The following is a 26,988-nucleotide window of genomic DNA, read 5'->3' as shown; positions in this document are numbered from 1 at the left end:
TGAGATGGAAGGGTGAGGAGACAGCTGGACAGGGTGGTCTAAAGGCCCTGGAATCGGCATTCTGAGCCTCAGTTTCCCCATCTGCCCTCCGATCGTCCAGGTGCAGGCACTGGATGGGCGTGGGAGGCACTGGCCAGATTGCGTGCTATGGAACAAATACCTTCCCTTCTCTGTCCTGCCTCCCACCCGCGGCCCTGCTCCTCCATGACCACAGCGCCCTCACGGTCCTGCCAGGCAGGTGTCGGGCCCTGCTCCCTCAGGAATTCCACTGTCTTTCTCACTGAAGAAAGAGAAGGCACAGCGTGCCCACTGTGTCCACACGGGCACGTGTTTTTCCGATACTCTCTTTGTTTCAGGAAAAAGCTTTTATGAAGATATATGTTTTGTTAACAGCCATAATGTTCGTTTCTGATGAAACGATTTGTTTTTCTAGTAGATCTTTCCACCTTAGAGCCATTTCTCCCAGTTGTTTTGGCAAGGGTAGATGTTTTTGGTGAGGCTATTAAGAGGGTCAACCATTTTAATAATATTTTCACCTGCGACTTTGATAGGAAGGCTGAGCCTGGCCCCGATGCTTACAGAACATTTTGACAGTGTTCTGTGAAAATGGTGCCAACCTGAGTTGTCCCGTTTCTAAGATGCAAGGGCCTCCTCTGGCCCCTGCAGCCCCTGAGCACGGCGCTGCGCTGTCCACCACGTACTGCTGGAAGTCAGCCCTGGCCCAGGGGGACTCTCAGCAGGGTGGCATCTACAGAGAGGACGCTTGCCCCTCCCACCACTGCCATCACCAAATGCTGCTGCCCAGGTGCGGGAGCCTTCCTGCACAGGTGCGGGGAGAGGCCATGGCCAGGCTGTGCCGTGGCCACTGGTGGAGGGAGCACACGATGTTGGTGGAGGCCACTGGGACAGAGCTGGGTGAGGATGTCCACAGTGCAAAAGATGTGCGTGGTGGTGGAGGTGGCCGGCCTTGAAGGTGGTGGGGAGGAAAGAGCTGACAGAGCAGGAGGCCGCGTGGATGGGGGCACGCAGGGGGTGGTGCTGCGGGGGGACGGTGCTGACGGCAGTGGTGGTGGATGGTACTGAAAATGGCCGAGGTCATGCCTGGGGTGACGGTGTTAGACGTAAAGGGAGGTACCATCAGGCTGGCGCAACACTTCCCTAGCCTCGATTCGGGGCTGGTGGGGGCATGGCACCCTCCTACAGTAAAGGTGCAGGACAGTGATGAGACAGAATGTCTCGTGCCCTCTGTGGCCCAGGGTCCCACACGGAGCAGCAGACACAGGACCAGCGCTCGGCCTTGTCCTTCAGCCTGAGCAGTCCCTGCTGTCCTGAGCCCCTGGCCCCAGAGCTCGCACTCCTGGGAGTGACCAGCTCCTGGACTCAGGAGGAAGGGAGAAAGGGAGACAACAGCCAGAGGGGACACTCCTCCGGCTACCGCCACACCCAGAGCTGGTCTGCCGAGAAGCAGGCCCTGCCCTGACTGCCTGGGGCAGGGGTCCCAGCCTCCCGGCAGTGCGCCTTAGGCGTCACCTGGGGCGGCGCCTAAGTGGCCAGGAGAGAGGATGAGACCTTGGCAGGCCCGGTGAGGAACTGAAGGGGTCAGGTGCCCTACTCGGGAAACGAGGCCCCGGAAAGCACGTGGCTGCCGCCCCACCGCTGTTTCTGAAAGAACCAGGACAGGGCCAGGACTCCCCCCACCGCGCTGGGGACCAGTCGCGGGCAGACGCGGTCCGCGCACGCTGCCCAGGCTCCAGGCGGGTGAGACCCGGCCGGGGCGCGCCGCGCTCCCCTCGCCCAGGTGGCCCGGCTGCAGCTCGAACCCCACCCCCGCCCGCCTCTCGCGCGGGCCGCTGTCCGGCCTTGGCCGCCGGCGGGAGGAAGCGCTGTCCTCATTCCACCTCTGGCCGCCGCGGTGCCAAGTTGCTGGCGGCGGCGGCGGGAGTCGGGGCGGCGGGCAGCGGCGGGGCGCAGCGCCCTCCCCGGCGCCCCCGCAGCTCGAGGTTACTCACGTAGAGTCCGGAGTGCTCGGCGCCGAAGAACGGGAAGGGCACGGAGAGCGGCCGCAGCCCCGAGCCGCCGTCGTCCTGCTTGGGGGTGACAGCGTCGCCGCGCTCCGCGCCGAACGGGTAGAAGTCGGCGAGGGCCACCGCGCCGCGCACCCCGCGCACCCCGAGCCCCAGGGCCGCGGCCAAGAGCAGCGCCCAGGCGGCGGCGCGCTGCATCGCCGGGGATCTGCGGCCAGGACGCAGCAGAGCACAGAGGGGCGGGAGTGGGGGCGCAGCGGGGGCGCAGCGGGGGCGCAGCGGGGACGGAGCGGGGACGCAGCGGGGACGCAGCGGGGACGGAGCGGGGACGCAGCGGGGACGCAGTGGGGGCGCAGCGAGGACGGAGCGGGGACGCAGCGGGGACCGAGGGCTTGGCGGCGCGTGCGGGGCTGGAGCCGGCGGGGGCGGGCGGGGTGCGAGGAGCGCGGCGCGCAGTCTGGGGGGTTCCGCGCGCTCGGCCGGGCCGCGCTCGGGTCGCCGCTCCGCGAAGGAAGGCGCCGGGCGGGACCGCGCTCAGGGCCGGCCCCGCCCCAGGGGCCGCGATTTAAATATCCAGCCGGGCGGTCACCGGGCCTGGGCGGGGCCTGGGCGGGGTCATGCAAATAACACCGCTCTTAAAGCGCCAGGCCCCGCGGGAGGGCCGGGGCGCTCAGGACGCACCCGGCTGGGCCTGCGCTGGCGGGGAGGCGCGGCTCTCTGGTCCCAGGCTTTGGCGAGGTGAGCGCTTCGCGGACGAGCGCTTCGTCCTCCTTCTCCGTGGGTCCCCAGTCGCCAGACTAGGGCGGGCCCAGAGGAGGGGCCTTGCTCACAACAGCAGTTCTAAGACAGACCCTAAGACCTGCCTGAGATGTTGGGTCTGGGTCCTTGCCCTGCCAGGGGACCCGGTCATCCCCAGCAGTGTCGTCAGTCGGGGCCACTCGGCTTAACAGTGCCTGGATACCCTTGTGGAAGTGACCAGAGGCCAGCCCCATGCAGCTCCCCAAGCTTTGAGCTGTGGACACTTACTTGCTCCTGGCCCTGGGGGTGAGGCTCCCGTCTGGTTTTGTGAGGGCCCCTGGCCTGGGGGACTTCAGGGCATTAGACGAAGTATTTGCACCCTGCACAGCCACATCAGGAGAAATCCCTGGCGAGGTTTCCTGACAGGTTCAGGGTCCTAAGGGAACCTCACAGCAAGAGAATCTCCAGCAGACTCCTGGGTTTGCCGGCTGTCAATGGGGTAAAACAAGTCCACGTGGGCTGGGGGCAAGTGGATAGATGCTCCTGGGCCTGGTGGGTGGAGTCCACAATCCAGATTCCGTGTCCCCAACTCGTGGCCATCCCAGCTCTTCTCCCGCCTGTGGGACCACTGACCTCACACCTTGCTCAGGCTCAGTGCAGGGTCCTCCCCCATTCCCCCTGCTCTCAGAATCTGGTGTTGGGGGATATGTGACTGCGAGCCAAGCCTGGAGCTCCAGAAGACAACTGTGCATCCACCAAAGACAAGCAGAAAGAGCCAGCACTACCGCTGAGTTTCTGGGAGCTTTTATGTCTGGCTCTGTGTTTTTCTTTATGTCCTAAAATGTATTCAGTGAGCAAGTGTTGTTCTGCAGTTAGCCAGGAACATTAGTGCAGTTTTGAAGAAATAGTGGACAAGTCCTCAGAGTGTGATGGTTTGACTCTGTGGGTTACAGGTGTAGGCTAGAATCGGGGCAGACTTGGGATTTAAGGAGGCAGCCACAGCTGGGGTCGACCTCACACTGGTACCCGCCCCCCCAGAACAAGTTCCCCTGAAACTTCTCTCTAGTTCCACTGAACTCGGTTGCGAGAGGGCCAGCCCCGGGGCCAGGCTCCTGCCTTGGGGACCCCCAGGACAGCAGGACAACTGCGTGGTTCCAATGAAGGATGAGAAAGGTCAAGCCCTCCCATCTTTGGAGGATGAAAGTCAGAGATGACATCTGATGGCTGGGGCTGTGCTGGGAACAGAATCCCAAGTTCACACAGCTCTCGGCAAGAACCTGGGGAGGAAGGGCACGTTCCCACTTGCTCATGTTCGCTTAAACACACACATGCATGCACACTCTCACACACATGGACACAACACTCACACACCCACACTCAGTCACGTGCTCACACACACTTGCTCACACACAACACATGTGCACAGGCCCACGTGCGCCTCTTCGGCACCTTCTCCTGAGCACATGCGTCAGGAGAACCTAGTCAAGGCCCGTTTCTGGGCTAGATTTGCATCCACTTGGGGGCTTGTAGGGAGCAGGGCTGCCCGAGAGCCCGGCATACCCATGGGCACACAGTGGTGCCCACTAGATGCACCCAGAAAGGGACTGTTTCTCCAGACATGGTGGGGGTGGTTGGTCTACACAGGTCCCAACCAGGCCGCTCAAGTGTGTCCCCTGGGCGGCTCTGTGAGGTGCTCAGGCCTAGGCCCCACCCCAGAGAGCAGGTGCTTGTGGGTCTAGGCTAGAGCCAGCCACAGGCAGACCTTTGGGTCGTGGCCCCCAACGAGGCCGTGCTTACTTGGGGCCCCTGCCTTGCTGCTTCTTTGCATCCTTCACCCTCGGCCAGTTTGTACCTGGTCTGGGAGACGGGGGGTTAACATGAGGCCCCGCCACTGCTGGGCATTACATTTCAAAAAAAAAAACAACCCCAAAACAAAACAAAAAAACCCCCACACAACTCCACAGGCAAAAAAAGAGGGAAAAAAAATTTTTTTTTTTTTTCAGGTGCTAAAAATATTATCAGGAAATACTTTTCAGCAATGTGCCATTTTAGGTTCCCCTCTGGACTCAAGGGCGCCTTTGTCTCTGCCACAGAAAGTCCACATTTATCAAAACCAAAATCGTTTTATCAAGCAGGCTCATGTTCCGCGGCCAGGAAATCTGAGCCTCCCCAACAGACCTGTGACATTTTAGTTTAGGGCCTGAGTATGTTTGCGTTTTCAATGGGGGTGCCCCGGAGCCGACCTCGGGATACCCTAGGACTTGGGGCTCCATTCAGGGCAAGGTGGGGAGTCTCCCTCCCCACAACGCACCTGGCCTGGTTGGCTGGTCCCTGCAGGGCTGGGGTAGGGACCCTGAGCAGGGCTCCGAGTGGGGCAGTAGCGGCAAAGCCTGGCTGGCTAAACCCCCCAGAGCTCTCTCTCCAGGGGCAGCTGGCTGAGCACAATCTCCCCCAGAGCAGCTGATTCTTCCACGTATGTGAAACCAGCAGCCCCAGCCCCAGGTAACCCCCCTCCCACCTGCGCTGGGAACGAGGCTAGGAGGTTATAGGGCCCGGAAAGGCAGGTTGAGTCCATCTCGTGTGGACCTGGTTATTACACTGTGAGGCTGGATGGAGTCTTGGCACAGCTGGTCCACTGAGGCAGAGATGAGCACACCTGGCTCGGGGTGCACAGCACCCCTCACACGAAGGGACAGTCCTTGAGTCCTGGGCCCACTTGGCTTCTCCCCTAATGTGCGGCAAGGGGTGCCGCCTCCATGGAGCCCCCACACAGCTGGACACCCAGGACGGGACTTCTGCTCTTGATCTTAGGGAAATGACCAGAATGGGATTCAACATTTCCTTCCTGGGATGCTCACTGCTGCTTTATTTTATTAAAAAACAGAGAGGAATTAGAAACACTTTGAGCTGGAGAATCAGCAGGGAGAGGCCAAAAATGATTACAGGTGGGCTGAGGTTTGGGCTCTCTCTTCCCTTCGGGTGACAAGAGACACCTCGGACCGCTGACAGGCAGCCTCATCCGTCTCCCCCCCCCTGCCCCGCCCCCGGCCCACAGGGCAGACTCCACTTCCCGACTGTTCCACAGCCACCAGGGACGGCCGCCACAGAAGGGCACTTAGGTGGCCCAGGCCTGTCCCTTTGCTGGGAGGTTTGGCAGCTGATGAAATCATGCTTCTGTGGCATTTTTAATGACATGGGAAAAACCAGACGGTAAAACATCAACCAAGAGTCTTTAGAAAGAGTATCTGATGTAGCGTCTACAGCATAAACGGCTCCCGCAGCCATCGCCTGCCCACGGGCCGGAAGAAGGAAATGCCCAGATTTTAGGATGGGTTATGGGTGGTGGTGGTTTTCTTTTTATACGTTTTTTTTTGTTAAAATTTTATTTGCAGTTATTTGAAAAATATTAATGTTTTAGAAACCTGAATATCAATGACCCTGGTTGCAGCTGGCCTCCTTGGTTCTGTGGCCCATTTCCTGCTCCAGCTGTGGCCCAGTGGAAGCCTCAGCCTCCCTCAAAGGCCAGGGCGCTGCGGGGGGCCAGGGCCTGTCTCCTCAGGGTGCTCCTTCACCCTCTCCTGCCTGCTCCGTGCTGTGGGAACCACAGCCTTCCTTGGGCTCCCGGAGTGGCGCTTTCTCTACGGCTCTCCTGGTCCCCGCCTTCATTGACCCCCACCCCGCTGTGGGCGTGGGGCCAGTTCTCTGACGCCCGGGAGGGCTGTAGCTCCAGATGCCTGGCGATGCCTGGTGGTCCCCACCCACAGGGGCTCCAGGGTGATGGTGCCGCCCCCAGGTGCCGAGAGCTCATAATGGTGCCAATCTGGGCAGTACCTCATAGAGGACTCACCATGCCCCTCTGGGGTGGAGTTGCCCCATTTTACAGGAAACTGAGACTAGAGAGCCTGTCCAGGACTGCACAGCTGCAGGGTGCAGAGCTAGGACTGGTCCAAGGCTGATGACCCCCAGACAGATGCTGGGGCTGCGGGGCCTCTTCCAGGCTGGAGGCCTCCACTCAGGTGGCCAGCGAAGAAGCTGTGAGCCTTTCCCCTCCGATTCCAGGGAGGGCATGGGCAGCCGTCCGGCCCCAACCCCTGCACGCTCGGCCTGGCCCCCGCCTCAGGACCTCACCTCCAGGGGGGTGGGGTGGGTGGTGTGTGTGAGGACAGGAGGATGCCCAGCAGGGCTCCAGCGCCCCAGGCACTGGGCCTCACCTTGCTCGGTGCCCTTAGCCCATCTCCGTCCTCCAGCCAACAGGACGCTGGGCCTGTGGCCTCACTGACCACATGGACATGGGCTTCTGGGCTTCACCTGACCTCTTGCTGACTGCCCTGTGGCCTTGGTCCAGAAGCAAGGCCTTGTGGAGGCCCCGTCTCCTCCTCATCTGTCAACAGGTGCCCCAGGGAGCTTCTGGAGGGACAGAGGCAGTGTAAACGTGGCGCTTACAAAGCAAGAGAGGCCTTTGGGAGAGGAAAGCAAGTCACTCTGCCCAGTGTTAATGGGGGAATGAGTAAAAGCGCCAACAGGTGAACCCCACAGAGGCCCAAGATGGCTGCCTTGGTCTCCGCAGCAACCGGGGCTGGGTTCCCGCAGGGATTTTCCCAGAGTTTATAGGCTGGAAAAGTGGGAGGCTCCGGCAGGGCTCTAACTTTCACAGGCCAGCGCTTCTTGTGGCCAGTGAGTCACGGGGACTTGCTTCTGAGTCACTTCCAGCCACCTGCCACAGGGATGGGCCCGCAGTTCCTGCATACGGAAGGTCCCGCGGCCTCTGGACGGAGGGAAGTGGTGGCCGGGCCTTGCAGGACATTATGTTTTTGGCCCCGGTTGGTGGAAATATTTTCCACGTGTTTCCCCGTGTTTATAGAGCTGAGGGCATGGAATGCAGCCTGTGGCCACGGAAGCTGGCCGGACGGGGCCTGGCGACCAGGATCTGCCCAGATCCGTGTGTCCGAGCAGAAGCAGTGCCAGGCCGGGTGCGGGCTGGCGGGGGGGCTCCCTGCAGCGGGGGGCGGGGGGCGGGGGGCGCCGCAGAGGAGCGTCCTGGAGCAGTGTCCCACGGGCCGGGGGGAGCTCTGTGCTCAGTGGAGTTGCAGGGCGCCTGCCGACACAGGGTCCCTGGGGCAGGAGTGGTGGGCTCCGGGCTGTGACTGAACAGCCCGGGGCCTCTGTTCTCCTGGCGGGGGCTCTGCTGGCCCCGGCGGCTCTCGGCTGTGTTGGGCTGTGATGGGCTCTGGTGGGCAGGCCACCCGGGGGCATTGGGCAGCAGGGCTCACTTTTTGGGCCGGGAGGCCTGGCGGAGGCAGGCTTGTTGCTGCCAAGGCACCTCCTGGTCCAGCTGCTTCTTCAGACTGGCCACCTGGGGACGGGGCAGGAGCTCAGGTGGGGTGGGCAGACCCTGTGGCCAGGGCCCCCAGGCACGGGGTTGTGTGGAGCTCTGTGGCTCCTGAGGAGAGGGGGCGTGTGTGGGAGGGAAACATCGGGCAGGCGGACGGGCTCACTGGTTGCCAGAGAGGGACGCCACCCACTTGTGCAGGTCCTGGGGACTGAGGCCATTGCGTGCCTGCAGGACAGACCACCTTCCATTCAGGCCACAAAAGCACTCAGGATGATAAGGAAATACGTGCTCTTTGGCTTCTAAGTTTGGCACATGGGTCTCGGTGGGTTAGGGACACTAACTTGGGGGTGACAGTGGGTGGTCACTTTACCTTTCTGGGTCTCAGTTCCCCCAGCTGTAAAATGAGGGTTTTGACCTGAGGGCTCCCAGGTGTCTGACGGCTCAGAGCCCAAGGGTCAGCTCCAGCAAGTGCGTGGGGGGAGGGCTGGGGGGGGGAGGGCAGGGCAGGTCCATGCCCAAGGCCACTGTTCTCCCCTCCTGACTCTGAAGGACAGGTGCAGGGACCACCTCTGCTCCAACAGCCATGTGCCAGGCACTACCGGACACAGTGACCTCTGACCCAGGAACTGTCCCCACCACTCCCCTTAAGGACACAGAGAGGGTGGGGCGCCTGGCCCAGGATCCTCGCTCTGCCCTTCAGTGAGCGGTGGGAGTGACCGGATGGAAGTGGAGAGGGGTCCTAGTTTCTGCTTGGCTGCACCGGGGGGTTCCGGGGGCTTCACAGCCCAACTCTTGCCCCAGCTCCTCGTGCCAAGTCCTTGTGTGGAGGTAGGGGTCTGCCCGGCAGGGGAAGAGGAGACGTCCCCACCCCACGCAGGGGCAGCCCCGGACTTGCCCACAGGCCTGCCTGACCCGGTGCTGCCCACACGTCTCCCTCTTCTGGTCCGTGCCTGGCTCCCGAGGTCCCTCGACCGTGCTACCACCCCCATGGGGCCTCGGAGAGACCAGGAGAGGTCCATCAGCCCTGGGTCCTGGTTCCACCTCTGCCTGTGACTTGAGGTGTGACCCTGGTAGACCCCACTGTCGTCTGGGGCCGAGCAGTGTAGGAACGGTCCAGCCCGTCCTTCCCATCTGCGTAGGCACAATCGTGGGGGTGTGTGCGGCACCCTTCTGAGACCCCACGCACCCGGACACTGCCTGCCCCTGGCCCACCCCCCAGCCCGGGGCGCAGGAAGCTCCACCGGCCCAGCTGACCTGCAGCTGTTGGTTCGGCCTCAGGGCCCTGTCCTCGTCCTGCTGCGGTCATTCCTTCTTGGCCCCTGGCCGGGCCGTGTCCCCTTCCTTCCTCAGCATCTCCTGCTCCGTCTGCAAGAGCCCAGACGGCAGAACTTGCGGTGGTCTCCTGGTAGGGGTGTGGGGTCAGGCCAGCCACCACTCCAAGCACTTGGAGGGCTCTGGAAAGGGCTCTGGGTCCGCTGAGAGCAGGCTGGGGCTGGGGGAGGCCCTGCAGCCAGGGAGGCGGCTGAAGGAGGAGCACAGGGTGGCCTGGCTCTGGCATCCCCCTGCCTCACGGAGCCTCGGTCCCCTGCACTCAGGCCCCCGCAGCCAGCTCCCAGTCCCTGCCCATTCACAGACCCCCGTCCCAGCAAGCCTGTGTGCCCACCATCTGTCTTCCTTGGAGCTGCAAGTTACCCAAGCAGAGCCCCTTCTTGGTGACCCTCCCCACCACGCCAGTCACGGGGCAGGGGGTTAAATATCATGTGACCGAGGAAGCAAACATTTTCAACGGGAAGCCTGGTAGGGGCTCCTTTTGTCCCTTGTGGGTGATCCTTGCGGAGGAAGGAACTGCCGCCCCAGGTCATGCCTTGTGGGTGCTTGACAGGGATGGTCTCCTTTTGGAAGTCCCTGGGCCAGCGATGGGCCTGTCAGCAGCTGGGGCAGGATCAGAACCCAGGCCCTTCTCTGAACCAGGCTCCCTCCTCTGCCCTGCTATGCCCGCCCCGTGGGTGCTGTGCCGGGCGGGGGCCCCGGCCTCCAGGCCAGCCCTCCGTTCTGTGTCTTCCCGGGGCTGGTCCCGCAGAGCCCGGAGCCGTGGTGGCCCTGTCTTGCCGGGAAAGTTATTCGGTCAGTGATAGGAGGATAGCGTTACAAAAATAAGGACTCCTTTCTTCTTCAGGGTGAGAAAAACAAAGAGTTCACTTCCACTGAAAAAGGAAGTCCTGTTTCTTTAAAAATCCAGCTACACTCCTGGAAGTGCATGTTAAAAAGAGAAGAGAAAAGTGAAATCCAAAATAAATAAACGGCCACATCCGGGTTTCCCCTCCTGAGACACCAATAAAGGGTTTATGGGTTTGGGGGCCCCTCACAGCTGACCTCCTGGAACTCATTAGCTGGTCCTCCCCTCCCCGACCTGTGCTGCGGGGGCCCCCAGCTGGCTCTGCTGCCCTGGGCTGCGCCTCGGGGGCTGGGCCACTGCTCCCAGCAAAGGCCATGGAGGAGCAGCGTTCCCGGGACCAGAGGCGCTGGCCGACCCTCCTTCCTGGGACGGCAGGTGGCTCTGCAGGGACTGGCTGGCCGGTGGCTTTCAGTGACTTCCTGACCTGCTGGCCTCTCTGCCTGCATCCCACCCCCGATCCTGTTCCCAGGGCCTCTGCCCCCACTGCCACCCCACTGACCTGGCCACACCCCTCTGGAAAAGCCGCTTGTCCCCGGAGTCCATGTCAGCTGGACAGTGTGTGTCTGGTGGCTGGGGCCTGCCCCAGGACAGATGTCCATGCATGCTTGGGGACACTCCCCTGGCGGTTCCAGGCCCAGCAGTGCCCTCGCCTGGTGGGGCCTCACTGCTCTCCTGCGGGCCGTGTTGGCCAGTCCTTGTCGGAGAGCGGCTGGAGGCCGAAGGCAGCCGTCACTCTCACGGGGACCTGGCTGCTCCTTGCTCTTTCCCGCTCCTGCTGTGGCCGGTGGCCTCCGTCTTCCAAAGTCTGTGAGCTCGGGGCACCCACCTCCTTGTCATTCATTCCATAGGCTACGACTCGGCGTGGTGAGGCCACGCCTGGGCTGTCTGGTCCCCTGGCCCCTCTGCCCTTGGGCCACAGCGCCCAGACGAGTGTGCCCCACATAAAGCCGGTCTTTGCAGGTCTCGGTGAGCAGGGGATGCAGCGGCCGGCTCGGGGATCTCCCGGATCTGAGGCGGCCTCTGAGAGGCCCTGGCTGGACACTGCTGCCCGGGGCAGCCACGAGCGAGGAATGCCCTCCCTTCTGGGTCTGGTCCCCTTTACACAGGTGAGCCCACATTGGCACACCTCTCCCACACCTTGCCGGGGCCAGCGCGGCGGTCGGAGGGGCTGCGCCGTCCGCAGACCCCTGTGCTCATGCCTTGCCTGCTCCCCGCACACGGCTTCCGGCCCCTGCTCGAGGGGACAGACGATGAGGGTCTCTGCCCAGATGGGGTCCAGGCATGCTCACCGAGGTTCTTGGTCGCGGCCAGCCAGGCTGCCAGGGCGGCAGGACACATCCATATCCTCATCTCAGTGAAGCCTTGGGAAGACCGCCCTGCTCTGGGGACCATGGCTGAGGCCCTCAGCAAGCCCCAACGCCAGGACTCCTGCTTTCTCACTTTGTCAACGGGGTCACTGAGCGGGAAGGGTCCGATGCCTCGGACACCAGGTCGTCGGCCCAGCGAAGGCCGTCCCCAACCTCCCCTATTGCCTCCATATTCCCCGCTCTAGTCCCCATCCTGCCTGCCCCTGGAGGGGGCTGTGAGGGCGTCAGAACCCCAGGGCCCACAGCGTGGCTGTACCCTCTGTGGCAGGCGGCGGGTGGGCCTGCCACACACCCTGGTCCCTGTTCCTGTTCCTGTGGGGCTGAGGCAGCCCCTCCAGGACAAGGGAGCTGCCTCTTGGGCGATGTGAGGGGGCGGCCCCGCTGCAAGGTGGGCACCGGCGGGCTGGGCCCACAGAGCCCTAAGTGGGGGTGGGGCCTGGGTGATGTTCTGCCTGGTTCCAGGGACACCATTTCCTTTCTCTGGGCCCCAGGAAGATGCTCTGGCGACCCCCACCCCCAATTTCAACCCGAATAGCTCGCTTTGACCTGTTTCATACATGGGGACCGGATCCACTCACAGCTGGGGACGGTGTGGCTGTCAGAATCCCTGGCCAGTGGGCCCCTGGGCTGGGCCCGCCCCTCGGCCTCGCTGCCCTTCCCTTTCCTTCTGCAGGTCTGGGCGCCGGCTCGCTGTCCTGCCCCCCCTTCACCACGGGTGCCTTCCTGGTCTCCCACCGCGTAGGCCTATGTGTCCCGCACCTGTTACCCCGGGTGCTGTCAGCAGGCCCTGCCCCGGGGCCGTTTCCAGCACGGACGGCAGAAGCGGGGGCTCCAGGCCGCCGAGCTCCCCGCAGCGCTGGGGCTCAGATGCCGGGGCAAAGCCGGGGCCATTTGCTATGACCCGCGGAGAGCGCAGGGGGGGTGTCACCGCGAGGCACGGGGGTGCGGAGGGTCACCCTCCAGCGTCAGGGCGGCCCTGGGCTTGGAGAGGGGTGCGCAGCCGCAGAGCAGGCGCTTTCCCCATCGGCAGGTGCCTGCGCCCCGCCTCCCGCCGCCGGCCCGGCCTGGACCCCCTCGGACGCTCCCTTTCCCCGCCCCCTTCCCCGCCCCTTCTCCCGCCCCCTGGAGCCGCGGGCCCGCCCACCAGCCCCGCGCCCCGCGCCCCGCGCCCCGCGCGCGCAGCCCCGCGAGCTCCCCCTGCAGGCGGGCCCGCTCGTGCGCGGCGTCCGCTCCCGCGGGGCGCGCCTCCCTGCGCTCTGTGCTCCGCCTCCGCTGCGGCTGCCGAGCGCTCGGGGGGCCGGGCCCCCAGGCTCCGCTGATTCTCTCCCCCTGAGCTGCGCGTCCACAGCCGACCCTCTGTCGTAGGGGCGCTTACTGCGGAGAGGCCTCGGGCCTCTGACTCGCTCCCGCCTCAGTTTCCCCGTGTGTCTGGGTGGCTCCAGGTGTGAACCCCTGCCTCGGGCATCTCCCAGAGCCTCCCTTCAGGCCGCCAAGGGACCGATGATTCCCTAAAGGGAATGCCCGCCCTCTGGGGCCCCTCACCTGCGGCAAGGGCTCCTGGCGTCTGCACCGCAGGCGGCGGACCCGCTCCTCCAGCAGCTTCCCTCTCCGGGCCAGGCTCTGGCCCTGCGTCCTGCTCTCATCCAGGGCCCTGTGCAGCGCGTCCAGTTGCTCCTAGGGAGAGGAAGCACAGGGTGTCTTGGAAACACGGCTCCCTGGGAAGGAGAAGCCCAGGCGTCGGCTTGGGCCCTGCTGCGGGTCGCTGGGAAGAGGCAAGAACAGGCCAAGTACAACGTGCAGCCATCAGGCAGTTTCGGATGGAACCACGGTGGGGAGGGGGCTGGGGTGCGGGACTTGCTGCAAGGCTCCACTTGGCAGGTCCTCTGCTGTGGTCAGAGCGGCCTCAGAGGGCACACCTGGCATCGCTCGCCTGCTTCCAGCCCTTGGAACGAACATGGGAGTCCTCCTGAGCCCATGGAGCCTGTTGAGCTGAGCCCCTGTGCCCCCCTCTCCCCGCCTTCTGCCTCTGAGATCTCCCACCACGTGCCCCCCCGGCCTCAGCCCTTCTGACCCTGCTGTGTGCCCTGGAGCGTCCGGCCCAGGACCCCGTCCCCTGCCCCACAGACGCCAGCGGCCCAGGCACCCGGGAAGGCCCACGGCCCTTTCCCCTCCCTCCATCCACTCACACAGCCCTGCCCCAGCCTTGGCCCTTCTGCCTCAGCCCGCCCAGACCATCGTCATTTCCTTGGGCACCTGTGACACCCCCCTTCCTGTGTCCGTCCAGGCCCCACAGGGTGGCCTGAGCACACACGTTAGTCTGTATGTGGGGAGGGCACATATGACCGCACCTGTCACCCTGGTGCTGTCAGCAGGGCCCTGCCCCGGGGCCGTTTCCAGCACGGACGGCAGAAGCGGGGGCTCCGGAGGTGGGCAGCGTGTCAGGCCGCAGAGCTCCCTGCAGCGCTGGGGCTCAGATGCCGGGGCAAAGCCGGGGCCATTTGCTATGACCCGCGGAGAGCGCAGGCGGGGTGTCCCCACCTCCCCATGGCCCTCAGGATGAAAACTATCTAGGGAACACGGCTACCCCTTCAAACCCACTGCCCTGCTCGCTCTCGAATGACAGCCTCTTGCTGCTCCGTGCCTGGAGCGCCGCCCGATGTCCTCTCAGCCCGGGGCCCCGCTGTGCTGGCTTCCCCGCAGTGATGCTTGGCCTTCTTTTGGCCATCCTTCCTGCTCTGAGCTTCCCCAGGAGGACAGCGCCTGTTGTGTGTCCTGGGCCCTGGAGCGGGCACACGGGGGGCCTGGAGAAGTCCTATGAGCAGACAAGCACGAGCAAGCCTACGGGAGTCACCTGGGGAACTCGCCTGTGATGCCACACGGCTTTGTAAGACCAGGCCAGTCTCCGGGTATTGAAGCTTTCCGAGTGTTTCGCGGGGGAAGTGGCCAGTGCTTCTTGTACCTTGGACTCTGGAAACTCAGGGGTCACACCTGCTGGTGCTTCGATGGCTAAGCGGGAAGGCAGAGGTGTGGCGCTAAGGGGAGTCCTGTGGTTTTCTACACGGGAGCCGGTGGTCGCTTGGGCTCAAGGGGGCGAGAAGTGGAAGCACATGACTTGGACTTTAGAGACAGCCTGGAGGGGCCGTGTGGGCGCTGAGGAGCAGGCGGGGTGCCGAGGACTCCCAGGCCTCTACTGCTGGGGTGGTCCAGGACCCACTTACCAATCTGGGAAGGTGGGCAGGGGGGAGCATTTGGGGGTGGAGGTTCAGAGTTCAGTCTTGAGAGGTTCTGCCTAGGAGTCACTGGATGTGGGGGACAGTGTCACAGAACCAGGTGGCTCTGGAGGCCCAGGGCACTGAGGGCCAGGGGAGGGGAGGCTGGCCTGGTGAGAGGCCAGAGGGGAGAGAACAGGTCCCGGGTCAAGTGGATGTTAGAGCAGAGGGGGGAGGAGGAAATGGCGGCCTAGGGAGGACCAGAGGGCTGGCAGAAATCAGGAGGGAGAGGTTAATCCCCTCGATGGAATGCCCCAAAATGTCGGGCAGACACAGACCCAAAGGGGACCCTTTGGATGGGACCAAATGTTGCTGATGACCTTTGCACGTGCACGTGCGCGCGTGCGTGTGTGTGTGTCTGTGTGAGGGTGGAGGGAAGGGCGGCTCTTCCCAGAAGTCTGGCTGGGGGAGGGGAGACAGGGCCAGCAGGGGGGCGGTGGGGGGCTGCAAGAGGTGCTTGTTTAGGAAGAGGGACACCGGGCGCGGAGCTGGAGAGGAAAGCCAGAAGGCACAGGGACCCCCTGATGAGCCTTGCAGGTACCAGCCCTCAAGTCACAGGTGCCCGTCTGGGCCGGCGAACGCAGCATTCACAGCCGTGTGTCTGGGGGGCCTTCCCTCCCGTCCCTCATCAGTCGTCCCAAATGCTGGCGTGACCGTAGCCCTGCTCATGGAGGAGGCGGATTCAGAGGAGGCAGGAGAGTGACCCCCTGGCAGAGGGGGGCAGTGGGCTGAGCCTGGACGTACTTCCTTTTGTCTGATGCTTTAGTACTTCAGAAATGGACAGTGGGGAGGCCAGTGCTTGTGCCTAAAACGGCAAGGTTTCAGCCTTCCCTGAAAGTTTGGAAACTACCATTTTCTGTTTGTGCACATTTCCAGGAGAAAAGCAGAGGTTTCCTTCAAATATGGCTTAAATATTTCATGGTATTTTAAAGAGGCCCGAACCACTTATGTGAAGCATTATGCTCCTCTTGTAATGACTCAACTTTTATGGAATTAAAATTAACCGTAATAATTGAATGGTGCACCCTTTATGAACATTGCCTGCTGCACCTCTGAGTTCTCTTCTGGTGTCGCTGTGGTTCTGAGTCCTGGTGCCGTACGAGATGTGAGCTAGGCCAGCGAGCCTCATAAACCCATGTTCAGTCTGAGGGTCCAGGTAGCCGCAGGAAAGTGGGAATTGCAGCCCCATGCAGGGTCCTGCCCTCTGGGAGCCCTTGGGCCAGTCCCAGGAGAGCCCAGCACCAGGCAGTGCTCAGATGTAAGGGGGACTCGGTCCCCTGGACCAGGGAGCCCGGGGTCTGGTGCCGGACACCTCTGGACTCTGCCCTGTCTGCCTGCCGGTTTGTCCATCCTTGTGCCAGCCCCTCCTGCTTTGACCATACCAGCCTTATCATCAGCTTTACTATTGTTTTTCAAAATTTCCATTAAAAATCTCAAACATATACTCTTCTCCATAAACTTTGCGATCAGCGTGCCCTGTTTCCCTCCAAACATACCGTAAAAAAATAGACAAAACCAAACCAAACAAGCAAACAACCAACCAACAACCTGCAAACCAGGAACATATATGCAGATCCATCCAGAAGCTGATCAAAAGATTCCAACTGCCCCAGAGCCTCACCCTCTCACCAGTAAAACTAGATGTAGCAACAGAAAGAGACACAACTGATGACTTTGAATTGTCCACATGAAAATAAAGAGCCATAGTTCCAAAAAAAAAAAAAAAAGAGACACAAACATGTCATCGTTCTTTTAAATAACCCTTGCATTAAGAAGGTAAAAGGGAAACTCCTAGAAAACTGGTAAAAAGAAAAAGAATTCATGTCAGAAATCCGTGGCACGCACACCAAACCACAGGTGGGGAAAACAGGACAACATGAAATGCTCTGTTGAGAGAGAAAGCCTGCACGTAAATCCGTCACTTACTAAGTTTAAGAAATGAGGAAAATCACAACAACAACAATATTAATATAAGCCAAAATGAATCACTGTAGGTAAAAAAAAATGAGAAAAGAGATAAAAAGACCAATAAAACAGACGAACTGTTGGCGGGTCGAATTAAGAGAAACGAACAGAAATCTCCAACACCATGAAACAGATGTGGCCACAGAGACAGACGCTAGAACCTCGGTGTAAGAGAGTTCCAACTCCAGGTAGAAAATGTGAAACAAACAACACATGCGGGGCCTCGGCGATGCATTTAAAATTAGGAGCCGGAAGGCCAGCAGATGGCAAAGGTCGGAGGAGGCAGGGGAGGGAGCGACTATTGTCAAGGGGACGGAGGTGCGGGCCAGTCCTGCGCAACCTTCCAGGGCGGCTGAGCTGGGCTGGGCAGTGTCCTGCAGGCGACAGAAAAGGATGGAAAGCCCACCAGTCCACTGTATGAAGAAAAAATAATCGGAACACCCAAACTCTGAGGAATTTGATGCCCTGCAGGGCGCGGGGCATCGCATCCAGCCGGGTGGACCCTGCCCACCTGTGTGGCCTGCCTTGCCCAGTCTGCCAGCCCAGGAGCTTCTGGAACTGGACTGACGCTCCGCTGGGGCCCTGGGAGGAGGGTTCTGGAGAAGAGGACGGCCGGGTGCAGAGCCGCGGGGTGGCTCTGGCCCGTTTGGTTGGCGCCACGAGGACCCCTCACCCCCGGCTGCCTCTCCCGGGGGTGTGTGTGGGCCCGCGCCCCCCACTTGCCCGGAGGCCCCCAGCTGCCTGCAGGACCCCCACGTGCAGTGTGGGGCGCGTGTCCTGATGCTCTGGGTCCCGTTCTGCATTGTTGATCTACTGAATTCCCAGGGTAGCCCTGGAAACGGGGAGGGATTTGCTCTCAAACAAGAATCTTACTGTTTGCATAGCACAGCCTACCATTTAATTAGAAAAATATGTTTTTAATTAACTTTCTCTTGACAAACACATTGGCTCATGTGAAACGGGGGAAAACTCGGTCCGAGAAAGTGAAAGCAGTCCTGTCAGACGGACCTCACTCTGGCACACCTGGCGGCCCGGCCCGCTGGCCTGCTGAGGGCGGCGGGGCAGGGAGTGCCCCCTGCACACACTGCTGCTTGGATCTGCTGTTCGTCAGAAGGGCCTGGGGCCTCTGGGCCTCCGGTGGGTCTGAATCCCCCTCCCAGGTGCCCACCTCAATGGCTAACAGGTTACAAAAATTGGGAAAAACCTTCCTCAGGGTTGGAGACCAGAGACTTTGGAGGTTCCCACAAGATGGAGGCAGACGGAACCAACTGGCCTAAAAATAGGAGAATTACCAGAATTCTAGGAACAACTTGACATGATGCTGATAGATTTTAGCACCCACACTTCACTGAAAAATTGAGTCAATTCTTAAGGAGAAAAATGAACATGGATAGAGAAGATCTGAACAACATCCGAGTCCTCTGCACCCATGTGAGGAAGCCTTGCATGGGAATCTTCCAAAACCCTAGGGACGCTGACGCAGAGCCTGGGCTGGAGGGGAGGGCTCCAAGGCCCCCAGTCCCCTGGCAGGCAAGTGCCGGAGAAGAGGAGCTCGGGACACCCCCCACCACAGCCGGCCGTGCCCCCCGAGAACGGGGCCTTCACCCTCCTGGTCCCTGGAACAGGAAAGTTCCGGGACCACTCGGTGCTGCCCCCTCCTCGGTCCCGCAAGCTCCCCACAGCCCCCGGGGGCTCCCCTTTCTGTCTTTCAGTGTCAGCCCGAAATATCTGGACAGGGACAGGTGAACTCCCAGGTGGGTCCTCCCCACTCCTGACTTTGAACCAGACCCCCTTGTTCTTTTTTTTTTTAAAGATGTTATTTATTTGACAGAGAGAAACACAGCGAGAGAGGGAACACAAGCAGGGGGAGGGGGAGAGGGAGAAGCAGGCTCCCCGCTGAGCAGGGAGCCTGATGCGGGGCTCGATCCCACGACCCTGGGATCATGACCTGAGCCGAAGGCAGACGCTTAACGACTGAGCCACCCAGGTGCCCCCAGACCCCCTTCTTTGAAGCCAGGCAGAGGGAAAACATCTCGACGGTAGCAATCAACTGTGGTTCAAGAGACAAAGTCAATCTGAGGGATCGGATCTTAGGGTCTTGAATGAAAAGAGAACGGAGTTATTGCAAGAAATGGGAACAGGTGTCCGAAGATGTGTACCGACCGTCTCAAGAAGGGGACGCCAAGGGGGGAGCCAGAGTAGGAACAGTCGAGATGAAAACCCCAAGGACCGACCCAGGGCGGGGATTAGATTAGACACAGCAGTCAGATCAGCTAACCTGGACGAAGACCCTAAGTTCTCTGGGACACGGGCGGGAGCCAGGGACAAGAGGGTGATGGCAGCAAGGGGGACAAGGCCCGGAGAGCAGGGCTGGGCTGCAGTGAATTTTGGGACAAAAAGAATGGGAAGGGGGAGAAGCAATGTTTTTTAAGTGGAAATCACTTGCATCAGCTGAAGACAGATTTGATTCTGCAGAGAGGGCCCCATAGGCACAGGATAAAATGACGGAGGAAGCAAGTCAATGTTTTGGCACATTTTTGAATTTCAGAGATAAACGGGCCTTCTGGCTTCCACTCTGGAGGGAGCGATTCAAACAGCCCACAGCACACTTACCTTTCTTGAACTCATCTGAGGATGAGGTCACAGCGCAAACAACAAAAGACATCGAAGTAGAAACAGACCCCTCCCAGAGAGATGGGCTGCGAGCCTCATTCACCTGTGTCCCCTGCACAGGTGAGCACCTGCTGATGTGCGGGCTGGCTGCCGCGCCAGGTGTGGTAGGCCCCTGGGTCCTGCGGCCCCAAGATTACCTGTGAGCACGTTAGATCACGTCACCGATGTGATCAGGGCTCCTACTCAGTTGGCTCTGAATTAACCAGAGGGGAGATCATCCCTGGGGCATGATTGGCCCCAGGAGCCCCGCGGGCTGGTGGCGGGGAGCAGCAGGGGGGTTTGGGTGTGAGGGTCCTGCTGCCACTGCCGTGTTGTGAGAGCCCACAGGAAGGCCCAGGCCAGGGGCCGGAGATGCCTCCGGAAGCCACTCGGTCCTCAGCTGGGAGGCAGGCTGCCAGGAGCCTGCGGGGGCTTCTGCCAAGAGCCTCAGGTGAGGACGCAGCCCGGCCCGCCCGGGGGTGCCCCATGCGGGGGTCCTGGCCTGCAGGACTGGGAGCTCACAGACAGGCTACGCCATCAGTCTGTGGTGCCTGGAGCGGGGAAAAGGAATACCGTGCGGGCTGCCGTGAGTAGAAAGCCCTTGGGGTCTGCGGACGGGAGGCGGGGTTCAAGTTCAGGGGCAGGCCCTTCACGGACCCCTACCGGGCCCTTAGAAGGAAGGTGGAGGCAGGGCAGGGCCCCAGCGGAGAGACAGCTCCTTCAGCCTCCAGACGCAGGTGCAGAAGCCTAGTGGCTGTGAGGACATCCCCCCCCCCCCCAGGGAACAGTGCAGCGAGGCATTTGCTGTCAACACTCCCCGCCCCCAGGAAAGGGAAGGGGGCGCAAGTCACCCTAAAATAAAGGATGGAATGGAAGTCATGAGGAAGCATTAAATCATCAAGTATCCTATCAGCAATCAAAGAAAACCAGAGCACGGAAATTACCCCAAAACTTGTAAGTGGGATAAATTCCCTTGGAAAAGGCAGAGACTCCAGGGCGGGCTCAGAGCCAAGGCCAGGCTGTGGAAATGACTGGAAACATACAGGGCGGGGGCGCGGAGTGAAGATGTGGGGAGGGGCGGGGGGGGCCCTGCTGGTGGCGGGTGCAGCAGAACTCCAGACAAATGGCATTCAGCGGCACTCGGTCCTCTAGGTGCCAAGAGTCAGAGCGGCCGAGAAACATCAAATTCTGAAGAACATGCCGTGGAAATCTATAAACCCAAGACTCTTAGAAATAAATGAGGTGTTGCCCCCCCAGATTGTAATGGCAAAATTCAGCACATTGCTCCTAGCTTTGATGAACTCAGGAAACAGATCCAATGTGGAGTATTTGGTTAACATATTTGTAAAGGTTGACTTAATAAGATGTATTTAAACATGCATAACGTGCTAACAGAAAACGTTATTTTCAAGTGTGCACGGAACACATGCATGTGAACACAGCCCCAGCCCCCCTGCCCCAGTTTCTCGGACCCCCACGTCTCCTGGGTGTCTCACCAGTGTGGCCACAAGCCCGGCCAGGCCCCTGGGCCTCGCCACTGCCCCTCCAAGCCTTCCCCAGTGGCGGTGGCCAGAAGGCCTTTGAAACTCGGGACCCCAGGCGTCCTCACAGATGTCCAGGCTGGGTCTCAGTCCCAGCCTCCCGAGCTCCCCACGCTTTCCCTGTGGGTCCGGCTCTGCTCCTCGCCCCGGCCCCACATGAGGCCCCTCCTCACAGGCTCTGGGCCCCACAGTGGACGGAGGGCTCTGAGAGCCACCAGGCTCCAGGCTGAGCCCTGCACAGAGTGAGTGTGTGCTGACCTGGCCTCTGCACCTGCCCTCTGAGCCCTCTGACTGGCAGGCTGCCTCTGGGGCCCCGAGGGCCGCCCAGCCCACGGCTCCTGCACCCTGCAAGGCCACCTCTCCTTACAGGACACCAGCAGTGCTGCCGGGCCTCTGTGTCGGTGGGGCTGAGATGGCCTGTCCCGCCCTCAGGTCCCGTTCAGTCCCTCTGCTCTGCTGCTCCCATCAGCATCATCTTTCCAGGATGGGGCCAGGGACCCTGATTCCCTGAGACCCCTCTGGGGGGCCTGTGTTCCCTCATCTGGTGTGCTGGTCCCCATGCCTCCAAGGGCCTCAAAGAGCTTTCTGGAAATGGTAGCCTGGCAGCTTCAACTTCCCAGACCCAGCTGCTCCCCAGCCCAGTCCTGCTGAGGTTGCTTTGACTTGCGGCCTCGGGTGGGGTGCAGGGCTCCCCTGTCCAGCCAGGCCTCCCCCACTCCCAGCCCAGCTTCCTCACTTGAAAGCGGGGGACCTGAGGCCACCTTCACAGCACAAAGCCCATATATGGGACATTTACCCAAATTCATCCTGTGTAACCTCCTTTTGAGTCTGAGTGACACAGTAAGCCGGTTCTGTAGCCACGTAAATGTGCATTAATGTGACCCCACAGAGGGCTCTGAGGCTGGGCTGCTGTCACCCTAGGCCTGCCGGCATGGCCACAGAGAGACGGACAGGCCGGGGAGGCCGGGGGTCTGCCCTGCCTCTGGCCCTCGCCGGCTCTGCCACGGGGGCCAAGTGGCTCCCTATCCAGGACCGTTTCCCCCATCTGTAAAATAAGGGCAGGGACCACCTCTGAACAGCTCTACCGGGGGCCCCTGATGAGCTCTGTGGGGCCACATGTCCCTTGAGGCCACCTGCTGTGCCTCTGCCCATAGGGACCTGAAACCCCCTCCCGCAGAAACCTTCCTAGTCTCCCTCCCACCTCCCTGACCCCAGGTCCCCACGGCCGCATAGCCCCACCTGCAGCCTCCGCTTCTCCCGGCCGGCCGCCCGCGTGCTCGCCAGGTACTTGAGCTCCAGCCTCTGGAGCGCCTCGTCCTGCAGGGCCCGCGCCGCCTGGGTGCTGCTCATCTCGGCCTCTGCCTGGCGCCAAGCTGTGGGGCAAGCAGAGGCTTGCCTGGCTCCCAAGCTCTGTGGGGCTGCCACGTGGGCAATCGCCCCCACCCATTTCACAGGCCAGGAAACTGAGGCTTGGCAAGTTTAAGTGTCTGGCACCTGGATGGTGGAGGCTGGAGAGGCCCCCCCCCCGACAATTCCCTGTTCCTCCTGTTTGAAGCTCAAGGATCCCTGGGGGCGGGTTTGGGGTCCTGGCTCCCTCTGCCTGCTTCTCCTTCTCTCCCACCTTCTTTCCTTCCACAGACATTCCTCCTTTGAGACTGTGCTAGGCCCTGGGCCCACCTCCCGGGCAGACCCGCTAATGGGGGGAGGCGGGGTGACCAGCAGGGCAGGGGCACTCTCTGAGGGGGCAGGGGGCAGAGACCTGATGGGGAGATGGGTCTCATGACTGTGGGTGGGAGAGAGCTCCAGGGGGCCTGCACAGTCAGTGCAAAGGCCCTGAGGTAGGAACTATAAGAGGCCGGTGTGGCAGGAGGGTCTGGGTCCCCGCAGGGTCTCTGGACTTTAGTCCCCTTTCTCGTCCCACTGCCGAGAAAGCAGCCAGCCAGCTGCCACATGCCAGGTGCATCGCAGGGAGGCACGCAGGTTTGGCGCTGCCCCTGTGGCCCAGGTCTGAGCACTTCGCAAGACCGCACACGCCTGGCAGCCAGGGGCAAGGCACCCGGGGAACCCCTGGGGAGGTGGCGGGTACCCCTCACAGCGATCCTTGAGGGCAGGGTGAGGGAAGGGACGTCACCTTCCTCCGCGTCTGCCCGTGCCTCCTGTAGCTGCCGCACGCGGCTCTGGGCTCGGGCAAGCTCGCTCTCTGCCTCGCTCAGCCGGCCGCTCAGGCTCACCGCCTGGAAGTGCCAGTCGTCCTGGGCGGAAGGACCAGGTCAGGGGGCAGCCTGGGGGGCAGTGCAGGGCCGAGGTGCCGGGCGGGAGGCGTGGGGGGCTCGGGCGCGCTGACCTGGACCCCAGTGAGTGTCATGGCGGCGCCTGGCGCCAGGGGCTCTGCTGCCCATTCGGAGGAAGAGAGGACCCTGAGCCACTGGGGCAGTCGAGCTTTGAGAGACCGTGGTATTTACTGCTATTTACCATGCCAAACAAAGGACAGTGTGAACACTGAGGAGCCCAGTGACCCACAGGGCCCCGCCAGGGTCTCAGCAGACCTGGGACAGACAGACAGCTGGACAGCAGGTGATGAGCGGCTTCTCCCTCTTTCAGGAGCCCCCAGGGCATGTCCTCTGCACTCCCTTACCCGTTGCCTCTGGGCATCCTGCAGCTGCTGCACCAAGTCCCGCAGGGCGTCCCACACAGAGTCCACGTCCACCTCCGGGCTGTGGTCCCCAGGTGCAGGTGAGGGCCATCGCAGTGGGGAGCGGGACCAGGCGGGGGGGCTGGCCCTCTGCCGCGGGGAGTGAGCCTGGATGCCATCTGAGCCTGCAGGACGGTCGGTGCCAGCTGAGGGGACGGGGTGGGGACGTGGTGACAGCCCCCACCCACAGGGGGCTTGGGGGGGGGCATGGGAGTCCAGGCCCCTCACTGTGTGGGTCATGAGGCCCGGGGGAAGGGGTGTGTGTCCTCGGTGGGTGCAGAGCCGGGGCAGGAGCCTACCTGAAGCCACTGAGGACACTGACCTTTCCTGGGGAGGCTGGGCCGCTCAGGGAAGCCTGAGGGTCTCTGTCCCCGGAGCCCCAGGCCACGGCACAGCGTGGACCACAGCCGGCTCAGCTGGCCCTCCGAATCCCGCCTGGCACCCTCAGCCTGAGCTAGCGCCTGCTCTAGGCTGTGGACCCGGCGGCAGGCCTCGTCCAGTTGAGCCTGCAGGCCCTCAGCCACAGCCCCGGCCCGCTGCGGCCTCCTGGGGGCGGTGCGAAGCTCGGCCCGGACGGTGTGCTCGGCCCCCTGGCTCTGGCAGAGACGCTCCTCCAGCTGCTGCTTCTGGGCCTCTGCTGCGGCCTCCACCTCCACCAGTTTCTGCTGCAGCCTTAGGACCTGTGGGAGGGACGTGAAGAGCCACCTGTCCCCTGGAGCCCTGCCCCCGGGCCTCTTGTCCTGTCCACTCCTCAGGGAGCCCCTCAGACTCCCTCCGTGGCCTGTCACATCTAGGGGGATCTCGGACCTGCCTCCCAGTCCGTGTTTGGCAGTGGGGACCCCTGAGCCCAGGTGGGGAAGGACACCCCAGGACTCTGGAGCACATCCTGGCAGACACATGAAAACCCCAGGCCGGACGGAGCTGTGACCCTCGGCTGTCCCCGCCTGTGGCCTGCCACGGCTCCACCTTCAGCCAGCCCCATGCTTGTGGCCTGTGGTGGGACGGGCTGGGTCAGCCTCCTCCAGAGCCCAGGGCTGGGGAGCCTCAGGGTGCCTGACACAACACCAGGGGTCCTAAGGGCCGGCACAGTGGGTCAATCGAGGGCTGCCCAGCACATGGTCAGGGCCGCGGGAACACACACGTGCAGGTGTGGGTGTAGGTGCGTGCTCTGAATCCTGAGGCTCTTTGAGAATTGGGCATTTCGGGGGCCCCTGACTGTCCCTCAGCTCAGAACTCACGTCACCTGGGTGAGGCTGTCCGTTTCTAAAACACGAGAACCCTAGGAGACGCAGGGTGACCACTTTCACGGCGTTAGCTCAGTCGGAGCCCCTGTCCCTCCACCCTGGCTGCACCCAGCCCCGCTGGGAAGTGGGAGAGAAGACGAGCAGGTGGGCCCGCGGAGCGCACGTGGGCAAGAGCTGGGCCGGGCGGCCCTGGATCCCAGCCCCTGTGGCAGTGCTGGGGCCTTCTCTGCAGGCTGCTCAGTCCTCCTACCTCCCTCTGGGTGCCCTCACAGGCCGCCTCCGTGGCCAACCTCTGCGCCTGCAGCCCCTCCCGCCGGCTCTGCTGCTGCTGCTGGGTGTCCTGAGCGCCCCGGACCTGCAGCCGGCTCACCTCGTGGCTCTTTCTCCGGTTCTCAGCCTCCAGCATGTTCACCTGTGAGTGTGAGGCGGTGCTGATGGGGTCGCCGGCACCCTCCTGGACCCCTGCCTCTGCTCACATGTCCTGCGGGGGGAGCCTTCCTTCGGGGCAGCACCCACACTCAGGGCATGGGGGGTGGGGGTGCCCTCGGAGCCAGGACACCGTGTGGGAAGGAGTGGGTTGGGAGTGGCATCAGGGGGGCTGCTCTGGGCTCCTCGCCGGCCCTCACTCACAGGGACCCTGGTCCCACACACCTCTCCGTGCCTCCGTGGCCTCATGTGGAAAGGAAGGTACCAGAACCTTCCTCACAGGAGGGCTATGGGGGTAGAAGGAGGGAGGGGCAGGACATGCCTGGTCCAGAGGGAGCCCAGGGCATCTCATGAACCGCTCCAAGTCTGAGGACGGTCGACAGCTTGGAAAGGCCTCTGGCCTCCAGGGGCGTCTAGGGCCCTCCTCTGAGCCATCTTGGCCCCGGTGAACTCAGCATAAGTGGCTCTTGACTGTGGAAGCCGAGGCCGATAGATGAGTTCTCAAGCCCAAGGTGGCCATGCGGGGAGGCGCGGCGGCCAGGGCCCTGGGGGCGCCCCAGCTGATGGCCAGGCCAGCCCTGGGCCGCGAGAGCCCGGCTGCTGTGGGCCCGCCCAGCCCTGCCCGCAAGTCCCCCACCATGGAGTCTTCTTGGCACGTCCCCTCTGCGCCCTGGCTGAATTCCCGATCCTGAGTCCATGAGGGTCAAAGTGGTTGTTCTTAGCTCGTAAGTTTGAGGATGGTTGTCTGTACCCCCTGGCGCACATCGAACCGGGAGCCCCATGGGTCCAAGCAGGGCCCTCCGGCTGGTGGCTTCCAAAGACACAGGCAGCAGGGCCATGTCCTGGAGCTCCACTGCAGCCTGCGGGCACCCGGGGAGGGGGGACAGAGCTGGGGCCTGGGTGTGCGGGGTGGGGACACCCCTGTGGGGCCGGGGCTCCGGGACGGCTGCCCTCACCTGCCTGCCCAGCTCCTGGAGCTCCCGGTGGGCGTCTGCCCGAGCCTGCTCCACCTCCCTCAGCCTGGCCCGCAGTTCACAGGCCTCCTTCTGGGCCACGGCTCGGGCCTCCTCCAGGACCAGCACCTTCTGCTCCCCTTCTTCCTTGGACCTCTGAAAACTGAGCAGCATGTCACAGCCGGGGCTCTATAGCATCTCCCATAGAGACTTCCTGCCACCCACCTCACTCTGGCCAGATGCCTCCCCTGTGGCTCAGTTCTCCAGTGTCCCAAAGCCCAGCCCCCCTGGGGCTGCCTCCCTACCACCTTCGGGGTATCCGAGGTCTGAGCGCCCAGCTGGCTCTGCCCCTTTCCAGGTCTCTGGACTCTCCCCCTGCCGTGCTCCTCTCCAGCCACACTCCCAGAGACCCAGTGCCCAGCAGCAGCCCGGCCCCTCTGCCACGCCCCTCTGGGGGCTGCAGTGCTGGCCTCGCTGTCCTCAGAGCCCCGGACCAGGCCCCTCGGCCTCCGTTGGCTCCCAGCCCTTGGCTGTCTCCCGTCTGGCATCTCAGCCTCCCCCCGCCCCACCATGTGTGGGCATGTAGAGACGGACAACTGGCACCCTGGG

The 26,988-nt window shown here is 62.4% G+C and overlaps 2 protein-coding genes across 5 annotated transcripts in view; both read right to left on the bottom strand.

Moving 5' to 3' along the window:
* The window catches only part of SNED1 (sushi, nidogen and EGF like domains 1), an 85,145-nt gene extending 82,591 nt beyond the window's left edge, over positions 1-2,554 (bottom strand). For all 4 annotated transcript variants that reach the window (XM_078071593.1, XM_078071594.1, XM_078071595.1 and 1 more), the window contains exon 1: positions 2,010-2,554. In XM_078071593.1, the coding sequence (XP_077927719.1) occupies positions 2,010-2,222 (213 nt within the window). In that variant the 5' untranslated portion in view covers positions 2,223-2,554. The remainder of the gene's footprint in view (positions 1-2,009) is intronic.
* Positions 2,555-5,911: 3,357 nt separating this feature from the next.
* The window catches only part of CROCC2 (ciliary rootlet coiled-coil, rootletin family member 2), a 59,934-nt gene continuing 38,857 nt past the window's right edge, over positions 5,912-26,988 (bottom strand). The window contains exons 21-29 of the mRNA XM_078070037.1: positions 26,383-26,542; positions 25,251-25,412; positions 24,079-24,436; positions 23,700-23,881; positions 23,196-23,316; positions 22,304-22,437; positions 13,180-13,311; positions 9,399-9,459; positions 5,912-8,252 (exon numbers count right to left, since the gene is read on the bottom strand). Coding sequence (XP_077926163.1) covers positions 8,029-8,252; positions 9,399-9,459; positions 13,180-13,311; positions 22,304-22,437; positions 23,196-23,316; positions 23,700-23,881; positions 24,079-24,436; positions 25,251-25,412; positions 26,383-26,542 — 1,534 coding nt within the window. The 3' untranslated portion in view covers positions 5,912-8,028. The remainder of the gene's footprint in view (positions 8,253-9,398; positions 9,460-13,179; positions 13,312-22,303; positions 22,438-23,195; positions 23,317-23,699; positions 23,882-24,078; positions 24,437-25,250; positions 25,413-26,382; positions 26,543-26,988) is intronic.

This window comes from Halichoerus grypus, chromosome 4, assembly GCF_964656455.1.
Source record: "Halichoerus grypus chromosome 4, mHalGry1.hap1.1, whole genome shotgun sequence".
NCBI lineage: Eukaryota > Metazoa > Chordata > Mammalia > Carnivora > Phocidae > Halichoerus > Halichoerus grypus.
This window is presented reverse-complemented; position numbering and strand designations above follow the sequence as displayed.